The 17996-nt window shown below is 31.0% G+C and overlaps 1 protein-coding gene across 3 annotated transcripts in view; it reads right to left on the reverse strand.

Moving 5' to 3' along the window:
- The window catches only part of LOC145259289 (cytoplasmic FMR1-interacting protein-like), a 166714-nt gene that overhangs the window by 24840 nt on the left and 123878 nt on the right, over positions 1-17996 (reverse strand). For 2 of the 3 annotated variants that reach the window (XM_080117157.1, XM_080117159.1), the window contains exons 23-26: positions 9947-10012; positions 5117-5207; positions 2767-2897; positions 2107-2185 (exon numbers count right to left, since the gene is read on the reverse strand). In XM_080117157.1, coding sequence (XP_079973283.1) covers positions 2107-2185; positions 2767-2897; positions 5117-5207; positions 9947-10012 — 367 coding nt within the window. The remainder of the gene's footprint in view (positions 1-2106; positions 2186-2766; positions 2898-5116; positions 5208-9946; positions 10013-17996) is intronic. The other variant, XM_080117160.1, reaches the window with a different exon arrangement.

Below are 17996 nucleotides of genomic sequence, written 5' to 3' on the forward strand. Positions count from 1 at the left end.
TTCCCCCATCCTCCCTACTCTCATGACCTTGCACCCTTTGACTTTCACCTCTTCCCAGCCATGAAGTTGTTTTTGAAAGGAAAGTGTTTCCCAGATGATGCAGCCTTGATTTCTGAAGTCACGTTGTGGTTGGAGGACCAACCTGGAGTGTTCTACAAAAATGGTCTCCAGAGCTGCATCAAACGATGGGAGAAATGCATAACTCTGGGTGGTTCCTATGTACAGAAAGACTAATAACTGTGCCAAGTTTTGTTGCCCTACTGCTATAGGAAGTGGGTCAGGGGCATTACTTATTGCACGTCCCTCGTAGAGACCCTTTTGCAGACAGACAAACAATGTCACTTTCATATATATATATACTAGCAAGTTGCCCAGCATTACCCAATTGTAGAATATGCATAAATATTATATTTTAATTCACGCAGATTTCTTCTTATAGAACCAATTCTTTACTGATCATTATCTGATATATAGCAATAATTTCAAAAGTTATCAAAAAATATGACTTGGGTACCGTCTGCTAGAATCGAAATCAGTACATTTAAGGCTCTAGCCTTAGTTGTTATTTATCTCTCCAGCATCCTAACTATCGAAGCTACTGGCAGATTAACACGAAAAAGTTAAAAATCAAGCGACTTTAAACTGTGAATATTTAATTTTGTGCATATGAAAAACAATAGGAGTAATGTTTTATTTGAATTACCTGTCAAGGTAAACTGTTTTATTTTCAATTTTGATCTCTTAGCATTTTTTGCCAGCTAGAAATCAAATCGACAGTGTACTACAAGTCCAAATATCCTATATATCAAATTTCAACTCTGTGCATCAATTTTTCAGAGAGGAGTTTTTTTTTTTTTTGTTTGTTTTTTTTATTCAATTTTCACCCCAAACAAGGCACAGTGCCACTTTGAAGCAGGGGGCTACTATTAGGGACTTAATTAGCGGGGGTCATTATGAAGGGAGATGAGTAGAAAGATGTTTGTTAACATTACACTTGAACTTCTGCATATCAGTGCAGTTGGGAAAGCAGAATCCCGGAAGGGAGTTCGAAAGATCCGCAGTTCTGGGGAAGAAACTATTGGAGTAAAAGGCTTTCTTGCACCTAGGGATCTCTACTGTAAAATTTGCACATACACCAATAAGGTCACTTTTATATAAATATTTCAGTGCTAGAATGATTTCATCTTAAATTTTATGCAATTATATAGAATGTAGAAACTACGCATAAATATAATTCTGCTTATGAAATGAAACGAATCATCTCATAAGAAACCATAAAAAATGAATACGTAATTAATTAATGCTAGTTAACCTTCATGTTGTCATTCGCATATCCATGATTTGAGTTTATTAAGTTCATTTTAATAATTTTTTCATAGAAAAAGTAGGCTTTTAATATCAATGTCAGAGAAAAAAAAAAACTCAACTTTATAGTTGTGTATATTAGTGATAGGACAATTCCAATATTTTTCCTGATTCTGATACAATTACCGATTCCATATAAAATTCCCAATTCCGATTCTTTATAAATTTCTAAATATTTAGCTATAGAATTATTTTTTCCCCCACGATGATGAATATGCAGATATTTTCTCAAACATAAAAAAAAAAATAGCACTTGCGGTTGATAGTCTATAAATTTCAGTTTTACTGGAAGTTTAAAATCAACAAATATTTTATTATTTTAACATTACTACTAACAAGGGAAGATTTTGATTTAAACAAAAGCCAATAAAAAAAATAAAAAAAGACAATTAAAAGAATCGTTTCTGTTACTGAAAAATAAGCACATTTTTTCCGCCCCCCCCCCCACCCGGCCAATTTTATTTTTCCAATTCTAATTGTCTCAACACTATTATATATATATATATATATATATATATATATATATATATATATATATATACACACATGACTAAATTATATTTATAAAGTAGCATTGTCCGCTAATACTCTTTTTGTCATTTAAATTAAAAAAGCTCATTAAAGCTGCAACTTTCATAATATATTAACACATCAAAAGTTCATTATAATCTCACAATTGGTAACTTTTTACCCTTCCTTGTTGTTGGGATTCTTTAAATAAAATGAAGAACAATGATTTACCCTTGATTTGTACGTAGGGTTTCGGAATAACATTCTGGAATGGTGCTGCATGTTTCAAGTCACAAACCTCTTCCTGTGTCTGGAAAAAAAAAAAAAATACATATATATATATATATATACACACACAAATATTTCTCTTATTTTGAATTTTTGTTCTATTAAGTCGAGTTAGAACTCAGAGACTGTTCTTAAAGTAAACATGAAAATAGTTATCACAAACTAGCCTACAGCTTTGTGCACAAAAATAAGTATTCATTCATTCATTTAATTGGTAAAGTATTATCAGAATGCATACATCAGCAAGACTTTCGATGAACAGAAAGCAGAACTCAAAAAAAAAAAAAAAATTTTGTTAAATTTAAAAAAAGTTTTATTTAACGTAACCAAAAATCTAGCTTGATCTCTACTGCACTATGGATCATATTAAAAAGATTCAATGTTGAAATCAGTCACACATGAACATATACGAACAATCAAAGTTGCACTTCCATGTCTTAACATTATTGATATCAAAAGTGGAAGAGGATGGAAAGAAAGATGAAAGCAACAAGTTTCAGTGCAATAAAACAACATACACTGTTGCTAAATTGTACCTAAAAGGACATATATGAATTAAAAGACAGATCAAGAAAAGAACGAAAGCAGAGAGAAAGAACTTACCAGTGACTGTTCTACTAACATACAGAACAGTATAGCATTCCCCACTTCCCGAAAGCTCTGGAAAACTTCTGTCTTTAAATCTGGATATTGTATCATATCATTGAGCTGGGCTTGATAATACGCCATGACACCTGGAAAGAAAAAAAAAAATTTTAAAGGAAAAAATTGGGTATTTATGCAGAAAAAGAATCGGGCAGTTTACAAAAACGCTGAAAGGTTTTAAAAAGCTGAGCCAATGAAATCGCAGCAGTCAACATCATTTAAGAAAATATTTATTTGTTATCGTTGGTGTATTATAAAAAAATAAATATTTATCTTTGTTTGAACAAAAAATTTTTTTTAAATATCTTTGCTTGAACAAAAAATAAAAAATATCTTTATTTCAACAAAAAAATAAAAAATACCTTTATTTGAACAAAAAAATAAAAAAGTACCTTTATTTGAACAAAAAAATTTAAAAAATACTTTTATTTCAACAAAAATTTTTAAAAAATCTTTATTTCAACAAAATTTTTTAAAAAATCTTTATTTCAACAAAAAAATAAAAAATATCTTAATTTGAACAAAAAAAATCAAAGAAAAATCATTAAAAAATTTAATTTTTGTTTGCTTTATGTTGTTATTCAAAACAATTATGAAAACATTTATCATTGGTGTATTATAAAAAATATATCTATATTTGAACAAAAAAAAAAAAATCGAAGAAAAATAATTTTAAAAAATTTAATTTTTATTTGCTTTATATTTTTATTAAAAAAATATTTATGAAACTTGCAATGAGTACTTCCTTTTTTTTTTTTTAAATTTTTATTTTCATAAAGTTTCATAAAATCTGTCCAATAATTATTCATCATATTTTCTTTGCAACAAAAGAATATCGTTTTCATTTTCCAATTAATTTTTGAGTGAATTATTATTGTAATGACAGAAATTATTTATTTTTCATTGAATTATCTTGGCCAGCGTATATGCAAAAAAAAAAAAAATTAAAAAAAATAAATAAATCACAAAACTTTCGTTTGGTACATTTCAGTGTTTTACGTACACTGAAAAATTCTAACCTTAACCTTGACCTTAACCAAGGGTCTCCCACAGACTAACAGAAGAAAGGAGGAGGCTTAACTTTTTCTTTTGACAGCAGTGCTGTCTCGCTACCCTATACTGCACCTAGTATTCTCAAATGGTCACCCATATGGTACTGGCTAGGCTCATAGTTGCTTAACTTTGGTGAATTGGCGAGAACTTGTGTGTTAGCGTGATTGTGCCGTATTCTTGAAATGAATATCAACTAAAATTCTTTCTGACAAAATAACACTCAGACCATTCCAAGACTCTCATAACTTTTGTACTTAATCCATTACCTGTCATTCTTTTAACAAGTGGCCAATAAAAATTATTTTCCACGGATAGACTTGCTTTATAAATACGGGAAAGATATCAGAAGTTCAGAGATTGCATCTTGAAGACACAAGGGTGCACATGATTCGTATAAGTGTACACACACACACACACAAAACAAAAAGACAGGCAAAGATGTATACCTTTAATATATGAGTGTTCTAAATGACAGTTGAAAAATAGTTGTTTTTTTTTTTTGTTCTTTGTAATTCGAAATTTGACATGTGCAGAAAAATGATAAAAAGGGGAAATAACTCTTCAAGTTCCTAAAACTACAAGCGTGACCTCCCTTACATCAGATTAATTTTGCGATTGAAATAATTGAGTGAACATATTTGTGTGTTCTGATACTACATCTTTTCTGTCCTTGGTCAGTGGAGGAGAAATCCTTCATGACTAAAACAATTTTTTATTTTTGTTCCTATTCAGAGTACCCCTTTTTGAGGAGCTGGATTTTCCTCACATTAAAAACCGACCTTGTGTCTAACTCGGCCCTCATGAGGACACCAGTAAATAGGAACATCCATGTGTGTGCACTAATCGTTCTGGCCAAAATTGTTTGTCGATCCAACCGTTCAATGCTGCAATGAAGAATTTACATCCCAAGCAAAACAAGTACAATTTATAAACCAATCATATTGTTTTATTATTTTCAACAAAAGGCGCTCACTTCACCAAAGGACAAGTCTCATCCTTTTTTTCCATGTTGTTTTTATCTCTCCATCTGCATCCTAAGGCCTTCCTGATCTTATTACATTCATCACCCGCTCAACAATGGGATAAGGAAAATAGATGGGGTAATATTCTCTTCACAAAATTTGGATCTGAAGTGCCTCAAGTATAATTGATTCAGATAAACTATCAAGGAGGGAATAGATTAGGGTTCTTATGACATTCATGACCTGTTTAACGAAGGAATGTGACAGGGGAAATTGATTGGGATAATACTTACCAGGGGAACCATAGTCATACCGCAAAAGCTTGCATACATTCGGCATGACCTTCATTAGGGTTTTGATGTAATCCATAGTGGTCCCCTTCAGCTGGAGAAAAAGCAAATGTTTTGATTAAACACACTTGAAGAAAAAAAAAAAAAAAAAAAAAAAAAAAGAGGGAAAAACTTTACTTTCTTGAAAAATGGAGGAAAAATGCAAAAATGTTACGTTAGAAACAGAAAAGAAATTCAGCAGCAAATTTCTTCACTTATGAGAGAAAGAAGTATTTTTAAACATTTTTTTTTTCATAGCATTTATTATTTTGCACAAGAATTACATTCAAATTTGAACGCATATCATGCTTCGGAACTTTTAGATGCGGATCGATAATTTGTATTATTAAGGCTATCATTCTCATCCACGGTTGCAAAGTAAGAGGTGTTGGAAGGAGTTAGAGTAAGAAGAGTTGGATTTTTTTTTTTTTTTTAACTTCCAAAGAATCAACGAGCCATCTGAATATTGGAAGATTTTAAAATAAAGTCTTGATTGATATATGGCATAATCACATTGACACACAAGATCACCGAAGTTAAGCAATGTTGAGCCTGGTCAGTACCAGATGGGTGACCAATTTGGGAATTCCAGGCATTGTATGTAGGAGGATGTCAACACCTCCCTGCAAGAGTTGCAAAAACCTAACATTGGCATTTCCCCTAATGGGGATATACATGCGACTGGGGACTACTTGTGAATTTCATACTCCCATGGAACTTCCTCTTTTGGAGGAAGTCGGTTAAACCTGCATTGGATTAATGCTGTTTCCATTCCATTACTATATCAACCCTTTTCAGGTTATTTAATGCTGAATCCAGGAATTTTGGAAAAAGATTTTATGCTTCAAATTCTTTACATCTTTAAATATTTATTCATGGAGTTTGGTTTGCTTGTTTTGTTTTTGTATAAGAAAATTGTTTTTGTTCTTAACTTTGCAGAACATGATTGAGCTTGCAAAAGGAAAGAAAAAAAAACAACAAAAAACAAACATTAACATTTGGTGCATTTTAGTTCAGAAAGCCATTATCTTCAAACAGCCTGATCTGGTAACACCACTCAGAGTTGTGGAGTCTGAACCAGACTAATAAGAATGCCAAGCGTCAGAGTTAGATGTTTTCATCTTCAAAGAATTAATCAACTGTGTGAATATTGGAAAACTTTAAAATAAAGAGTCGGAGTCAAATATTTTGGTATATTAGGAATCAAATTCTGACCTCTATACCTTTGCAACCACTTTCTCATCTTGGTTGTCATGTTTTCACCGATCTAACCTCCAGCCTTCTTCAAGTGCATTTATTTAAACTTGGGGAAACTTTGTCATATCAGAACGTACACAAAATTTTGAACTGAATCCTGATTATTCTTGTTCCATCAGCCATAATATCAGTGTTAATTTTGTTGCAATATCTTTGGCATACTAATGAGGGTATGATCATAATGATTTGGACGATTCTATTTATAACGATGAGTGATAAGAATGGACCAACCAGATGCCAGAATCTCTTTATAAAATATACTGAATCTCTTTATAAAATATACTGAATCTCTTTATAAAATATACTGAATCTCTTTAAATTCTCCAGTGATAGCTTTCTATCTTGACATAAGACGGCTAGATTCTGCTGATCCTGACTGAATTGATGCTGCCATATTTTTCTTTTTGGGACAACAAAATTTTTCTATTACAAAAATGGCTCTACACAATTTTTCATTATATAGTCAGAAAACTGTTACTTAGAATGGATTGCTATTTAACACCTTTATTCCTCGTGTCATAACTATACAATCAGAGCATCGATAATTACAAAACCTGAATCTTATAGTGATAATGAATTTTTAGACATGCGAAAAAACGACTGACTATTATATATTAAGTTTGGAGATGAGGATTGATGATATGTACAACTTGGATGATTTGTGTAATATTGTGGGAGTCTGTACAAACTGGAGGGGGGGGATGATATAAAATAATCTGCAGTGTCTTTACATGTATGCCTAACAAAACATTCGGTGTATATTGTCGCATCGGCGCAATGTTGCATTTGCATCTGTTTTACAAGTATTTTAATGGAATGTGTTCTGATGAAGTTGTTGCACTTGTGCCCCCTCGATGTACATATCCCTGACAAACCTGCTTAGCAGCAAAGTCACACCCTTCCACTGTTGAGGTCCGTAAATGCCAGAAAGCTTTTTACTCTAATAGTTCCTTCCCTCAAACAGCCAGACTTTGTAATTTCCTTTCTGCTACCCTGACTGTACTGATATGCAAAAGTTTAAATGTAATGTAAACCAACATCTTGTTAATCTTTCCTAAGCATGCTTCCAAATAGTAGCTCTTCACGTCCAAGTGGCGATATGTTAGGGGTGAGCGCGAGTAAACAAAAATAAAAATAAAAAATAATGTCTTGTTTGTGTTCCTGTGAATGTTTTACATATATAACAAATAGCATATGTACTGTCGTCGTGTCATCTTTTCTTTTTAACAACAACGGACAATTTTGGTGATTTCATAAGATTTTATTCTTCATTCCTTCAATTATTCTGTCGGAGTTGCAATTTCACTGTTGTATAATTGTTTATTATACTCCTCCAACCTGTATCAAGTGGACCCCCCTCATTCGATGTCCGGTCCGGCCCAACCAAAAGCTGATACTCAACTCTTAACCCAACTAACTCCACGTATATATATATCTAAAAACTATCTAATTCATTGCAGCATCACCTGATGGTTTTCATATAATCCACTTGTTAGTATTCCCACGTTCCAAACTGGCCTCTTGATTCCCAATTCCTCTCTTAACTGAAAACATAATTGCCAGAATAAAATTCCACTCTATCAAATTAATATGCTTAGGTTATTGTTTATAAATATTTAATTCTAAAAATACCTCTTTTAGGTGACATTCCGTTTAAACTTTCGAAACAATCATAATAATCGATTACTTTATTTTCCAACATTGCCTGGAACCAACATAACATCTGTACTACTGTTCTCATCTTGCCCATAAGGACTCAGGACATAATGGATAATGTACTTGGTAAAATTCAGTAGTCATTTACACTCTCCTGGAGGTTGAAAGTGTAATTGTTAGTGCGAGTGATACTGAGAATACAATTACAAACAACTTGGGACTTTTACTCGGTCATAGGCTGATAGAACGAGAACATGCTACCACCATGGATTTTTAAAGGGTTCTGTTCAAAATTCAGTATAGATTCTTGAATTCGACAAAGATTCTCAATACTGATAAGATACACCTGAAGAAGGTTGGAGGTTAAAGCTGCCAAAATATTGTAAAAATAACACTTAAGATGAGAACAGTAGTCCGAATAATCATAATAATAAGAATTACTATTACATTTTTACCAACACGTACCACATGTACTGAAGGATATCGCTAAATAAATGTAGCAGTTGTTTTGTCGTATTATAGTTAGACATGGCAAATGTTTTCAAGCTAAAGTTTGAAACCCTATCACCAGAACACTTGCAACTGTGATCAACGGTCCGAAATCTGATCTCTATGATACTGAGCTCATCCCAAAAGCAAGAGTTGGTTCTTGTTCAGAATTCCTCCCATATTAAAATATAAAGAAAAATCTATGATGTATGTATCCATAACGAAATGAAAACATCATATTAGAAAAATCACATAAATTGATCAAGTATTTATTTGTAAATAAGAAAATCTAATTTATGAGTAGCCGAAGTCTTGTCTGCCATTTTTTAAAACAATCTAATAAAAAAAAATTTTAAAACAAAGGGAGATAATCCATATTATTTGAATTCATCCAACAACTGTATTATTTTCACAAAGTTTTGGTTGACATAACCTACAACCTTCTTTCGGTGAATCTGAAGTCGCAATTTTTCTGTTCAGTTCAACAAGTTACACCTAAAGAAGGTCAGAGGTTACATTTATCAAAACGTGAAAACAACACTCAAGAACACAAATCCAAATAATAAGAATAATCAATCCTCATCTAAAAATTTCGGAAGCATAAAGGTAGATAACTCAGTATAATGTCTATGGATTTCCATTAATTGCTTAAAAATTATTTTCTTTATAAAAATAAAATATCTTTGTTTCATCACAGGTATGTACATTTTATAGATTTTTTATTTTTGTTTTTTTTTAATATAAGTGGAATTCTGGACAAGTTTATTGTGCTTATCTTTTTAACATTAAAATATTAATTTCTAATGCCAATGAAAAAAAAAAAATTATGTAGATTCGTTAATAAGTAATGAATTTTGCCGCAAAAAATAAAAGAAAAAAGGTATTTAGAGAGGAAGTTTTATAGAAAGTTATAATAGAAAAAAAAATTACATAAAAAAGAAAGAAAAAGATTTTTTTTCCTCCTCTTTTTTATAATAGTTTACAAAAATGTTTTTGAATTTAAAGAGAGAAAAATATCTCTTTAATTAAAAAAAAAAAAAAAAAAGAAAGTTAACCCTTTTATTTTTAAATTTGGAAAACATTATTTCAGATATTAAATGTTTTTTTAAATATTTAAATATTTTTAATGATTCATTTTTGTTGTTTTGGTTTACCTTTCAGGAAATGTTGGTGCAAAAAAAAAAAAAAAAATTTAAAAAGCACACGCACACAAAAGAATAGCACACACATACGCACAAAAAAAAAAAAAAAAAATCACACGCAAAAAAAAAAAAATAAATAATAATTTTTTTTTTCTTCCATTGTTTTTTTTTTTTTCTCCCGGATCTCATGGGGTCAAACTGGATGGTCTGAACTTCATGATGATCCCGCGCAAACCTTCTTCCCACTTACAGAGACATATTTATCTGTCGCCCTGATTTTTTCATTTGTTTTAGACACCAGTATGCGGTTTTGAAACTGACAAAAATAAAGAAAAATCACTGACAGTGACTGAAGGATGAAGATGAGGAAAAACATAGGAACAAAAACAAACTAAACATAAATAAAATAAAATAAAACTTAAACAAATAAACTTAATGCTTCCATATAACCAAATCACCACCAATAAAGAGCTTTAAGAGATATTTTATTGTTTCACAAGTATTAACACATATTTCAAGCATTTTCATTGACTAATTGTCAGATTTGACTGGAGGATGAAAATGAAAAAAAAACATCATTGGGAAAAAAGTAAAATAAAAAAATAACACTTAGACAAATGTTTAGATTTAATGCTTCCATACAATCAACTCATCTATAAATATAAAAGCGAAAATGTATGTATGCATGTATGTATGTGTGTTCGCTTTTTCTGTATGTCTACAAAAAGCTTTTTTCAGAGAAGCGGTCGGTCGGTTCACAACTTTTTAAAACTTTTTATATCACATATAAATCATAATATCTCACAGTTAACAACGAAGCTCGCCTGTCTATCTAATTTGCTCGATTTCGGGAAGATAAATATTCAACATTTGTCGCTCGCCACATGTGGGTTAGTCTTTTTCCTATAACATCTTGGGAAGCGTTCCCGCAGTAAATGAAATACTATACTATCCCGCAGTCAAACTTGACCTCATTAGCTCATTAAAACGGGAACCTGCCAAATCCAAGTAATTAAATAAATTCAAACGTGTTTCCGTTAGCATCTCGTGGTGGGGCAATGGTTAACGTCGCACTTTTTTTTTTTTTTTCACACTTTAATTTACAACTTTGCCTCAACAGTTCGGGTTCGATCCTCATACTTACTTTTTTTTTTTAAACCCCCCCACCACCACACACACACCTCCAAACACCCAGGCAACGCCGGGTACCCCTCGCTAGTCTATAATATAAATCTCACCTGTCTGTTTAAATATATGTATGTATGTTTGTATGTCTGCCTAAGACTTTCGACAGAGGTGACGAATTTTCATGAGATCGGTATCATTTTGAAGCTCGACCCTTCGGATGACAAATATTGAAAAATTGGCTAAAAATCTTAATTCCTTCATCCTCAACTGAGCACTTTTCTACAGGGAGGGGTCGCTTTTTTGCCAATATTTTCGAAAGTCATCCCCTCTTTTTGACTGACTAGCCTTAATTTAAACTTTTGCTACTTCTGGTTTGGTGACGGATGCAACAGCAAAAGCGTCACATTGTTTTTACACTTTCTTCTCCTTCTTTGCAGTATGGGTTCGAGCTTGCCTACCCAATACCACTTTTTTTTTTTTTTTTTTTTTTTTTTTTTTGCTCAACACACCCTCCAAACACCTGGGCACTCAGGCTAATCTATTATATAAGTCTTAGCTGTCTGTATGTTTATGTGTTTGTGTGTGTATGTCTGCTAAAAACTTTTGTCATCTGTATCGAAGCGGCATGAACATGGTACCGTTGGAAAGAGCGATCTCTCTAACACATAATATTGAAAAATAAGAAAAAATAGTAATTATTTCATGAGGAAATGTGCTTTTGTTTGAAAGGGGGGTCAGGAAAAAATTTTGGTTTTAATGCTGTTTGTTAATCACGTAATGGACTTAACTTTTGCAAGTTCGCAACCACCACGCAGCATTTTTTTTTTTTTCTTTAATAACATTTTCTCTCTCCTATCTTAAAATTCTAAACTTTCTTATGCACACCCATTTCGAGGCATTTTTTTTTCCTTTTAATAACACGATGACGGCATCCAAGTCCATTTTTTTTTAAATTGACTATTATAATATAATCACTGATGAAGGGCTTTATCTAATATATAAAGTAAAGCCAATCTGTTAGATTTTTTGTGTATTATAGAAAAGCACATACACAATAAATATTTAATTTTATTTCAATATAATTGTAGTTCAAATCAGTTACGCTTAGAACAAATTTAATAAGAGACATTTTATCATTTAACAAGTATTAACATGTTTCAAGTGTTCTGATTGGCTAATTAAGCAAAACAAATGCTGCATTTGTTAGTGAGAGAGAAAAAAGGAATAGAGTAGCGTTGTTTTTGTGAAGCAATAGCAAGCTGCCCAAACCAGCAAGTTGAATATATAAGATGCAACATCTAGTTTTAATTTTATTCCATTTTTAATTGATTAGAAAGTTGGAAGAAATTTAATATTTTGCCATTTCACAAATATTAACACGTGTTTCAAGTGTTTTCATTGACTAATAAATATAGTGAGTGAAAGATAAAAATGAAAAAAAAAAAAAAACTAAATAAATAAAATTTACACAAATAAATTTAATGGTTCTATACAATCAAGGGTTATATATATATATATATATATATATATATAGTAAGTTATAAAATATATATGGTGATTAAGCTACACTGAATATTCCACGTTTCATCCACTCTAGGACTCTTCAGGCTTAAGAATCCTAGAGTGGATGAAACGCAGAATATTCAGTGTAGCTTAATCGCCATATATATTTTATAACTTACTAACTAGCTCTACCTACGTATTGAGCACTTTTGAAGTAAATACTTAAAGTTTACGCATAAATTTATACTTTCGTATATTAATTTTATGTGAGTAAATTAAGTAGTTATATATATATATATATATGTTTTAACAAAAACCAAGACATCAAAGAATGGGTTGATAGCAACAAGTAGTGTATTTCTTGTTGCTATCAACCCATTCTTTGATATCTTGGTTTTTGTTACAACAATCTATGAATGCTCAATTATGAAATATGATTTTGTAGCTTACAGTTTAAGCCATCTCTTTTTGGCTTAAAATTTATTGGTATATGAACGATTATTGAATTATATAAACCCAGTAAAATTCAGAATACTACAAATAAGACTATATACATATATATATGACCTTCTTGTCTGTGTGCAGAACATTATCTATTGAACTACCGTCAATTTTTGGTCTACAAACTTGAAACTTGATATATATATAAGGAATTTAGATCAGTGGAGCAAATACAAAGCCAGTAAAAATAACTGCTAAGGAATCAAATTTTTTTTTTTTTGAATTGGAACTTTGCAGGCATAAACGTATGATTAAATGTGTATCTTCTACGCATGCGCAAATATACATTTATATGGTAAAGTTGGTTCATTTTTAAGGTTCTGATATCCATTTGTTGTTAGCTCAGATGATAACAAATAAGACAGGAGCATTTAATGTTTTGGTTTCGATTGTAGCTAACTATTAATTTTTTTTTTTTTTTCAAACTTTTGAAATTACTACTATAGAGAATAAATACGAACTCTGCATGAATTAAAATATCACATTTTATGACCAGGCCACACTAGGTGGCAACTACTATGTATTGGGTACAATATAATAATCAATGGAAAATTGGCTCTATAATAATAAATATGAAATCTGCATGAATTAAAATATCACATTTTATGACCAGGCCACACTAGGTGGCAACTACTATGTATTGGATACAATATAATAATCAATGGAAAATTGGCTCTATAATAATAAATATGAAATCTGCATGAATTAAAATATCATATTTAAGCATGTTTTATAACTGCTAGTTTAATATATAAAGTAAAACAAGTCCCTTAAAAAAATTTTGTGCATTTACAGACGAGCAAACATAAAATAAATATTTAATTCTATTTCAAGATAAACATATTCTTTTAATCTAAGTATGTTCTTAAAAGAAATTACATTTCCAATCAATTACAAACTTGGAGCAAATTTAAAAGACATTTTGTCATTTCAAAGATTTAGCATAAGACTTGGAACATTCCATTCCCCCCCCCCTCCGACAAAAGGAGAGTGGAATTCACCCTTGTCCGTTCATCTGTCCGCACTTTTCTCAATAACTACGTCTTGGAATTTTTTTAAATTTTGCACAAACATTAAACATGATATGAGTAAAAAAGTAACGGAACGGATTTTCCTGGAAAACTCCGAAATACATGTTAATACTTGATTCGAGTCATGTTTGAACGAATAAAGAACCCGATCTCTGTATTATAATCGTCTGTTTCAATTTATTGTAATTAACAAAGATGCAGTTGCATAAATGATTAAAGAACCCCTCATTACTTTTGTCCAAGGGAGATAAAAATGGATGGACTAATATCTTTCAAAGTTTTTGTTTCTTTGTCTCATGAGATTGATTGTCATACACAACAATTGTACTCTTCTGCCTTCTTCAGGGGTCTTGTTGAATTTTGAACTGAATTCTTTATTATTCAACGTATTAGGTCCTACAGTTCTATAAATAGGACACCAAATAATTTTTTTTTTTTCAAAATTTATAATAAATAATAGTACAGTTTAATGCATAATTACTTTGAAGAAAGGATAAAATTCCTCTATATTCATCAACTCCAAGAGTTGTTTAAACCCTCTTAAAAACTCTTGTGGAATTTGCTAAAATTCTATTTTATCGACGAAGTATGGACTTCTATAAATGCTCTTTATCAATCTTGATGAAGCCTAGTTTTAGGTGAAATATTGATTCAAATCATAACTGCAGCAATTTATATTTGTTCTAATAAGTCTGTCTTTTTTCCTCGTTTTCATATATATCCCATTAGATCCCACTGACCTATGAATAGAATATCAAAAATTTTCTTTTTAAAATCTATGAAATAATATATAATAGTAGTTTACTGCATAATTACTCTAAAGAAAGGATGAAATTCTCAACTTTCTTACACACACCCACCTCGAGGTATTTTTTTTTTCCTTTTAATAACAAGATGGCACCAAAGACCATTTTTTTTTTAAATTGACTATTATAATAGTCACTAATGAAGGGCTTTATCTAATATGTAACGTAAAGCCAATATCTGTTAGATTTTTGTATTTAAGAATAAGACTAGCACATACACAAATATTTAATTTTATTTCAATATTATTGTATCTATTTACAATGCCTCCCCACGGGACAGAGTTAGACACCAGGGTCGTTTTTTAACGTGGAGAAAAGGTACAAAAATAAAAATTGTCTCAGTCGTGAAGGATTTCTCCTCCACCGAAAGAGAACAAGAAATAGAAGCGCAGCATCTGAAGAACAGATACTACACTTTGATCTTGTCCCGAAGGCCAAGCTTATTGTAGTTCAAATCAATTACATGCTTGGAACAAATTTAATAAGAGACATTTTGTCATTTCACAAGTATTAACATATGTTTCAAGTGCTCTGATTAGCTAATCAAGCGCACAAAATGCTGCATTTGTTAGTGAGAAAGAATTTCTTTCTTCCAATTTCTTTCCGAAAGTTATTGGAAGTCTCTTAAAATTCTTGTGAATTTTGTTAAAATTAAATGAGTCGTGCAATAGTAAGCCACTAACTTATTGTTAAAAGTGTAATTTAACTTTTTGTGTGAACTGCTTTGCTCTTTTTCATAATGTATAAATTTTATCTTGATTTCTAAAAGATGCCATATGTACTCGGTGTCATATTTATAGAAGAATCATTATTTTGCTTTCTAAATGAAATAACTTGTGTATTCAAATTAATTTTTAGTCATTACACAAAGTTTCAACTTAATAGTAAAAAATATTTGGTGCTTATTCTGATTCGCACTTATGGCAGCAATCAAAAGTCAGAAAAGTCTGTATATATGACGTACATACCAGTCACAGAACGAAGATGAAATAGTATATAAAAAAAAAAATTTTTTTAATCACAATTTGATCAAGTAATTTAAAAAAAATTTTTTTTCTTATTGAAGAAAATTAAATTTTAGTCCATGTCAATAAGGAGGAAAAAGTAGAAATGATAGTAAAATCAGGGGCAGACAACATATTTTCATTTAAAATTTTCTTTTCATTTTTTTTTTTTTTTTTGGATAACGTCAGATAAAAAAAAAAAAACCAAAACATAAGAATTAAAAACAAACAATAATTTATTACAATAATGTGTATTTTTTAAATTTTTATTTTTTCAGAAAATGAAATGTTTTTATAATTTAAAAATTATTTTAGAAGAGTTATCCTGTATATAATATTTTGCTTACAGAAATTTCCTTCTGGACCATATTACTATAGGTTTGCAATAACAGATGCCACATACAAATTTTTTGTCTAGACTATTATCCCCTATATTATATAACTTTAAAACTTCATTATAGACAGATTTAGGTCTTATAATAAAATCCTACAATTAATCCCTGGAGAAAAATTTTCACTATCGCCAATATCATTAGACAAATAGTTCCTATTTTTCCCTCTAATTCATAACGGCTCTCACCACTCCCACTCACTGCATAAAATTATGCACAGTAAACTTGTATTGCCTTGTCACCCTTATTAACTGAATCATAAATTTCATAAAAATAACGTTCACATCCAATTCACGTATTCAGAAAATAATGATTTCTCCTTTCTTTCATTTTTTTTTTTTTTTAGAGAGAGTGGGGCATTTCAGTTTCACTAGTTGGTATAACACAAAACAAACGACATACTGTTCTTTTCTCTCTCTAAAAACTTGACAAATTATTCCTTTTAGTGCTATTTCCCTTTTTTATTTGAAAGGCTGGAACAGTTGCATTGCGCTAGCTGCTATCACAAAAAATATTCCTTCTCATTTAATAACATAAATTTTGCTTTTATGCTTGATTTTTTTTGGGAAGGGTGGGGGCGGTTGAGTTTCACTACTGGCCATAACAAAACACAGACATCGTTTTTCTCTCTCTCAACAATGATTAAGTGTGTTTCCTTAAATACTTTAAAAGTAACACTAACCACTACCAAGGAAAAACGTAACATTTTCATGTTATTCACTATAGAGGGGGGAGGGATTTCCATACTGTCCACCAAGGGTTTCTTTTAGGATAGAGGGGGGGGGGGTTAAATAATGCATAGTTAAGTTTACTGGAACCTATTTTTTGAGAGGGGAGGAGCATATGTTTCTTTTGCTTTTTTCCACTTTTCAACTTCTACAACATGTATTTTTTTTTTTTTTTTTGGCAGGCAGGGGAATTTTTACATTCGATCCAACTCCTAAATTTCCTTGAGACAAGATAAGTTATTCAGTACACTCATTAAGACAAGGTCATTTATATTTGGGGAGGTTGGGAGGATCTATTCCGAAACCGTTCTTAACAAGAGGGGGGGGTGACTACCAACAACAACCGTACTTTACTTTTTTTACGCGCATGGGGATGGTGAGATGGGGGGGGGGGGTATGCTTCCACCAGGCAAAGCCGGTTAATGGGTTCTGCTAGTTTTATACAAGTTAAAAACAAAATTTAAAGATTATTAAAGTGGCTTCAGCCTTAGATTATCGTTAAAAAAAATCTAAAATTTGAGTTTTGAAAATCTTCATTCCATGACAAGTACATGATAAAAGTTTTCCTTCGTTTTTTTTTATCGCTGTAAGTACCAATCTGATTAAGCACCATGTCAATACGCTGAGACGTAATAGGGTAACTCACCGAATAAATGCAGTTTACTTTCACGGATTAAATAGTTGATTTGAAATTCCGTACAGGTTTCAGAGTTTAACAAGAAAGTTATGTTTAAAAAGATGCACCTGAAGAAGGCCAGAGGTTACATGGTCGAAACATTGTGAACATAACATGCGTCTTTTTTTTTTTTTATTTCTAAATCAAAGTGGAATCGATATTACGTTCGTACATGTACATCGGTGATCATTATGATTTTCCAAAGCATAAATGCAAATATGCAAAGTAAAAAGAAGTAACCAAAAAAAAAATAAATAAATATCAAGCAAAAATGCATAAAGAGAAATAAAAAAACAAAAGACAAAAAAATTAAAAATTAAATAGATGAAGAATCCAATTTAGAAGGTGATTTTGATGATGCATTTAAAACTGACAAACGTTTCTTGTCTAATCAGGGATGTTAGTATCCAATGGGGATAAAAAAGCTGAAAACTAAGATGAATTTATCAAACTGATGCCCCCACACTCTGCATATGGAGAGGGCAGCATGAAAATAACCTTTTTTCCCAAACAACTTCAATCAGTTTAAAT

Source organism: Euprymna scolopes, chromosome 34 (genome assembly GCF_053919585.1).
Source record: "Euprymna scolopes isolate OS-2025 chromosome 34, ASM5391958v1, whole genome shotgun sequence".
In the NCBI taxonomy this organism is placed as follows: domain Eukaryota; kingdom Metazoa; phylum Mollusca; class Cephalopoda; order Sepiida; family Sepiolidae; genus Euprymna; species Euprymna scolopes.